Raw genomic sequence first — 6,922 nt, 5'->3', positions numbered from 1 at the left:
AATTTTTCTAGCGATATATATTCTAATTAAATATTTAACCACACCACTGTGCAATGCTTACTGTATTACAAAGTTTCCAGCTTAAGAGGTCTTTTTTATGTGATGGCTAATACCACCAGTAAAGGTTTTGTGTGTTGTGATGGGAGGACAGGTCATCCGATGGGCATACTGGGGTGGTACTGTTAAAACAGGATGATATGTGCTCAGTGACTGCTTTCCAAACAGCTTGACTGCATGGGAACCCCATAATGCCTGTAGATAATCTTCTATTTTGTTTCCTGTGCAGTGAGTTCTAATATTTGTGTCCACCAGCCCCACCTTATCCTCTGCTTAGTCATGTGTACTCTATGATTTGCTTTATATTTAATTAATTGCATAATAGTTCTGTAGTCACAGAAAAAGTAGAAATGCATATCTTTTCCTTATGAATATTTTCCACAAAAGCTTTCAGAGTTGTAAAAAATTACAGTATTGCTAAAGCAGGGGTGTTGTTTTATTGCTGGCTAAGGAATGTCAGATCAGATATTTTTGATTTGCTTGACATTTTGATTGCTCTATTGCTAGCCAACAATTATTGACATGGTGAAATTATTGTAAGTAAAAATTAGGTGTAATTGTAATTAGTGAGTCCAATGAATTGAACTATTAGGCTGTGGGTTCAAGAACAAATAGAGAAAAAATAATTAACTTTGGGTAGTAGTCGTCTTTTTCTTTGCTGGCACAAGGATAAGGGTGAAAAAGACTGTTAGACTGTTAGCTTGGTAGAAATGTTAATGCCTAGCTTGTTAATATTATCTGAGGTGACAGAAATAGTATATGATTGGATTTTTTTGTGATTTCCACTGAATGGTAAAATTGTTGATTTTAAGCAGTTCATGTAATAGTCTGATTTGAATGAAAATCCAAATGTAACTTTGATTGCTTCATTTAATTACCTTAGTGACTCATGTACATTGAGTAACACATCTTCTGCATAAAAACTGATTTTGGCTTTGTTATACTGCTAATTCCAATACCTACGATACTCTGGTTTTGACCGACTGCATTTGCTCGCTTTCCAGGCAAACTTGCGCTGCAGCGTGTACTATTGCGACGGTGCGCTGTAGATGTCGTCAGGCAGAAGAGGCGGCGCTTACATGTTGCAATCGCACTAAGTGCAGCATCATCGCGTAATGTACAAAAGCATAATAGGAGTAGCTACCCAAACTGAGAGCTCACAGTCGGACGCTCAGGCGGAGGGACCACGGCTGGTTTCAGACCTCATTTATAAAGGCGTCCGTGATCAATTTCGAAGGAATAGTCAACCGAAAAAAACGAAGCAAAAGACAACAACAACAACAACAACAACAACAAAAAACACCTAAGGGCTATTTCTAATCTCTGTGCTGCCGCCGACACGTCTTCGGGTTTTAGTAACTTTTCAGGACTTATTTTTTTTTCTTTCGTCCAAACGTTAATTCAAGATATTGAGTTAACTGGAATACCGGACTGACTCCGTGTGACAAGTTTGAGGGAAAAAAAAATTTACTTTATTTGACCACCGAAGACTACATACTGTGGAAACCGAGAAAAGCAACGCAACATTGTTCATCCAGCGGGAATAAGGAACAAAGACTGCCGTGCCAACGACAGACGCGCTCACCGGCGTCTCCACCGGACTGACTGATAGTTTATGTGATTAAGAGTTGACGAGAAGAAACCGAAGACTTCTGCGACGAACAAAATCCGGCGGTCCATTTTATTTATTTTTGCAGTTGTTTCGGATACTTTGTACTTTGTAGAAACACAGTTCAGCCTAAACCAACTACTGACAAGTCAAGAAAAGGCGCTTCAAGTTGACTCGTGGCAATTTATCAGCCCGAGTTTCCGAGCTAGCTGCTGTACATGCCATAAATCCAGTATAATTTTTTGTCGAGGTTTAGTGCTTCTTCACAATTGGAAAATGTATTGAGACAAACCGCTAAGTCGCCCACAACTCGTACGACTGGAGTTCCTAAACCATTGTTCTGTTTTGGAGAGGAGCAAGTCCTTTGTCTGCCAGCGAGGTGAGTGAAACTCACTAACCCGCCACATTGGAGGTCATGAACGCTGCATTTTGGTGGTGTGAACAAGAGTCCTTTGCCATGCGTGTCCACCGCTGATTAGCTGGTTTCCTTAGAAAAGATAATTGTGAAATAGTCTGGGTTAAACTTCATAGGGAAAGTGATGGTGAAACTCTTTCCCCAATCACTCCTCACGGTGAATTCGCGCAGTATATTGTTTGAGTTTTCTCAAATCGTATGCGTTTCAATGTTCTCTTTTTTAATATATCATGCTTTTCAACAAAATATAGTACAGGGATTACAAATAAATACATATGCGGATAAAATTTATGTGTACTCTGCAGATCCACAGTCAAATGGAAAAACGCGATTGCGCTACGTCATTTTATGACTCACGCTTGAATGTGTAATAACTCCGAGTCTGTGACTCACTCACTGACTGCCATCAGGCTTTCGAAAGCGGTAGCCAGTGGCTTGGGTAACAGCTCGCTTGCATCAGTGTGGGTCATTCCTTCGGTGCCACAATTTATCTTGTTTGATAGATTAACGGATGTGAATCAACTTTGCCATGCCCCATATCCTCATTTGTTGCATTGTTCAGTTTTTTAGTTTTTTTTTTCACCGTTGGATTCACTGTTACGCAGAGCAGTCATCAAAGGCATTTCACTGCCTGTTATACGGTGTATGACTACGTATGTGACAAATCAACTTTGATTTGATTTAGATTTTTTGTTGTGTACTGCATCCTGCATAACTGTGCTCTGGTTTCACTATTTATGCATTTATATTAAAGTAAGGTGTTTATCAGCTTAAATCATGCACGGCTGAGTTTGAATAAATAACTGCAACAACATGCGGTTGACACATAACATATGTTCAGCTAAATGCGCTGTCACAGGGTTATGACCTCATCCATTCATAAACCTCGATTTTCTTTTAACCAGATGAGTGTGAACCTCTCAACGCCCACTCTTCCTCTGAGCTTGAAACGAGTGGACTGCGAAGACTCCCACAGCACGGATGTGCCGAAATGCAAGCGACGCAGGCTGAGTCAGCCCCCCTCCCCTGGTCTGGCCCCCTGCCTGCGGCCTCTGAGCCACAGCGTGGAGCATGCGGGCCCAGAAAGCCACCCTGTCTCCTCCATTGGACCCTATATTCTACTGGAGGCCACAGAAGGCACTCAGACATACAGGGCTGTTCACCGTGCTACAGAGCAGGTCTACACCTGTAAGGTAAGCTCCCTGCCTCACTGTGTCGTACTGGGGTCTCCTGCTGTTGTGCAACAAAGCATCTTGGTCTGTTTGTCGAATTGAATGCAAAATTTGACACTTGTTAAGAATCTAATCTTTCCCTGCATAGAGTACAATAATTCCATGTATAAGGTACATGATTGTCATATTTACTGGTTGTATTGTTCTTTATATGATTCATAAGCCTAAGAGGAACAATAGCCTGATTATAGCTAGTGTTGTTTTCAGCTATAATGAATACGTTTGTTGCTCTTTCTTTTGGTAGGTGTTTTCCATGAGGAAGTACCATGAGCTCATCGCCCCGTACACCCGTGTGCTGCCCCACGACAACATCTGTAAGATATCGGAGGTGATTATGGGGGAGCGAAATGTGTACCTCTTCTTCGAGCATAGCTATGGTGACATGCACTCGTACGTGCGCACATGCAAGCGGCTGCAGGAGGACGAGGCCGTGCGGCTCTTCGGCCAGATGGCGGCAGCGGTCGCACACTGTCATGAGAACGGCGTCGTTCTTAGAGACCTCAAGCTTCGTAAATTCGTCTTTGCTGACGCGCAGAGGTTAGTTAGCGATCAAAACCCTTTTCTTCTCTTAGAGCTTATAGAAGACTTATAGAGAAAACTATGGAACTGTGTGATGCATGTAACAGTAAAGTTGTCATTTCTCAGGCCAGCTGAACGCACAAAGTCAAAAGTCTGGGACAAAGTAAATGTTGGAAAGTGAGCTAAAAGTGTATATATAATTCCTCTGTCCCAACAGGACGAAGCTGGTCTTGCAGAACCTGGAGGACTCGTGTCTCCTGAACGGAGCAGACGACTCTCTCACAGACAAGCATGGCTGCCCGGCCTACGTCGGTCCGGAGATCCTCAACTCCCGCCACTCTTACTCAGGGAAGGCTGCGGACGTGTGGAGCCTGGGGGTGGTGCTTTACACCATGCTGGTGGGACGCTACCCTTTCCAGGACGTAGAGCCTGCAGCTCTGTTCAGCAAAATCCGCAGGGGGGCCTTCACCATTCCCGAGAGCCTCTCCCCCAGGGCTAAGTCTCTCGTGTGCTGCATGTTGAGGAAGTCACCCTCTGAGAGGCTGGAGGCGCCAGACATCCTGCTGCACCCTTGGCTGCTCTGCAGGGGAGAAGGTGTGGCTAGCCAGCAGCTCACCTCCAGACATTGTGCAGACCAGGTAGTCCCAGACTTTGAAGAGAGCAAGGACAGAGACTGTTACTGAAGCCAGCGGAGCAGCAGAGTGAGTGTTCTCCTCCCTGCTCGCCTGCCAGCTTCTGCTAGCGTAGTAGGGTATGCCGTGGTTCGCTTCAGAGGGTGCACGGTGGTCATGCACAGGGCAGGGCTCAATACAGCCCAGATACCACAAAAAAAGGTGAACAGCATGGCTGTTTGTCATCAGGCAAAGAATCTGAGAGGTTTGAGTCAGGCAGCTGGACTTTGTGGTCACTGCAAACGTTTAAGGCCACACTGGTTTGATAACCTTATCACACCTGGGATCTACCTACCTGTGCACTTCTAAAGGATATGAAAAGGGCTGTGAAAAGGTGAATGGCTCAAGTCGTGCGTTGGCCGCTTGAAGGATTCAGTCACAAGCAGTTTAATTGTCCAAAGCACAACTGGTCCTTCATCAAAACATCAAACTTGTTTCGTTCAGCAGTATTGTGATATCTATGTATATATTTCTTACAGTGTACATTTAAGCTGTTGGAAAGACCTCTACCTTGAATCCTGGGATACTTGATGCACAGTATGTGCCTTTTTGTATGTACTGTTTACATAATTTGCAGTGGAAAATACGGTTGACTATTTAAAGTGCCTTTTTCACTAGTACAGTTGATGTTATGTTGGGTTTTTTCAAGTAACCTACCAAAGATTTTAAGTTTCTTCACTTCTCATTGTTTATTGTGTGACTCCCTCATAGGTTAGTTGAAGTGCTTATGTTGGTTTTCCCATGTGAAGAGCTAAAGTCTGATGGTCTATATCATTTGGACACATACCTGTTTTCATGAGATAAATCCTAGTGTTGATTCACTCAGAGAACATGGCAGAACATGGAGAACTCTATTCCTATATCTGTAGACCAGGAGCTGTACGTAAAGTCCAGCTACAATTCTGCGTAACCTTTCAGGATAACATGTCCTCAGTGCCAGGGTTTTTTATTGTTCTCTGAGGAACCTGTGATGTCATTGTAGGCATGGTGACTTGGGTCATGGATAAGTTAAAAAAAACAAACAAAACAAACAAACAAAAAAAAAACAAAAAAAAAAGAAGAAAAAAAAAATAGAAACCAAATGACCTACGGCATGAGTGCTGTCTGTTGTGTACATGTTGTGGGTGGACTTAGTTAGACCCTGAAGAATATGGAGCGGTAGGTGACTGGCACCGCGGTAAGATTCCATGTAATGGTAAAGTGGTGTGTCTAACACGTTTGGCAAACAAAGGCATTACATTAGTTGCCAGTAGTGATGCCTGCATGCAATGCTTTGACTCTTGTTTGTCAAACTACTTTGTGTTATTTGTAAATATGTTTTTGTTACCATGACATAAAAAGAACACTACAGTTTTCTCAGTTCAAAGGATTTAATTTTTTATGTTTTGTTGTTGCCAGTACAAATAAACAAAAGTTCAAATAATGCCTGTTTTTATGAATGTGCTGATGGGTTTTGTCTCATCTCAACTAACTCTTTAAAATAAAATGCATACAAGCTTGTTGTCTCTTAAGCTGCCTAAAAGAGTCATTTAATAAACAGAATTAGGCTAAAATGTTTAAGCTCTTCTGTCCAGCTTTACTGCATTTCCCATTGCTGATCTGCCTTCCAAGTACCCTTATACTCTAGTTTGTGTAACAAAAAGCATAATAACATTTAAGGTCTTGCAGACCCTTCACCTGTACATTTCTGAAACTCAAGGCTGGCAGTAGGCTGTGAAAGTATAAAGTGCAGTATTATGGGGATGAGTGAACCAGGTCATACAGGAGAGAAAGAAGCCAAGGACAAATGTATGGCATATTCCCCATCTGGTTTAGCTATGCATTTGGAATCAACAAACAAGCATTATTTTGACAAAGGGGTAGAGAGCAGCTGTTTTTTTACTGTAGAGAGCAACAGTTTTTACTCATCCTCTTTAAAAGCCCTGTAAGAGCAGCTGCCAGTGTTGCAACACATTCTATACGTTAAGCAGTCTCACAAAAAATAAAATACTGAATGTTACTTGAATCTGCATCTGTGACATTTATCTAATGTGTTGCTAAGGAAATATATCGAAGGGCGTACTCTTTTTGCATCAATTCTTTTGACATCGGAACAAAATCCACATATCAGTTGGTCCATTTATAAAATCACAATATAGCAGTAATACAACTTCAGTGAGAATCACAGTAGCACATTTAAACACAGGTACTCTTCTCAGCCCAAGCAACTGATCATTTGTTCTCATTAGCTTCAGCTATCCCTAGCACTAGTAATATTTCCACTATATCCATGTTTAATGACCAAACAAGACAAGGATCATTAAGATACACTGGAAAAGATCAGAACCCTAAAAATAAGTTTTATCAGCTCTGAAACTCAGAACTGGAAAAAACCTGACAGGCCAGGTCAGATTGTTTTCTTCCAATAAGGCCTTAGAAA

The 6,922-nt window shown here is 42.1% G+C and overlaps 1 protein-coding gene across 1 annotated transcript; it reads left to right on the top strand.

The window, feature by feature from the left end:
- The first annotated feature begins 1,177 nt into the window (after positions 1 to 1,177).
- Positions 1,178 to 6,060, top strand: trib3 (tribbles pseudokinase 3). The gene is made up of 4 exons (XM_027028411.2): positions 1,178 to 2,045; positions 2,987 to 3,274; positions 3,558 to 3,850; positions 4,050 to 6,060. The coding sequence occupies exons 2-4, from the start codon at positions 2,987 to 2,989 to the stop codon at positions 4,513 to 4,515; spliced, it is 1,047 nt and encodes a 348-aa protein (XP_026884212.2). The 5' UTR covers positions 1,178 to 2,045; the 3' UTR covers positions 4,516 to 6,060.
- Positions 6,061 to 6,922: the final 862 nt, after the last annotated feature.

The sequence above is a fragment of the Electrophorus electricus genome, chromosome 20 (assembly GCF_013358815.1).
Source record: "Electrophorus electricus isolate fEleEle1 chromosome 20, fEleEle1.pri, whole genome shotgun sequence".
In the NCBI taxonomy this organism is placed as follows: Eukaryota; Metazoa; Chordata; class Actinopteri; order Gymnotiformes; family Gymnotidae; genus Electrophorus; species Electrophorus electricus.
Note: the sequence above shows the minus strand (reverse complement) of the source record. Positions and strands in the feature narration are given on the sequence as shown.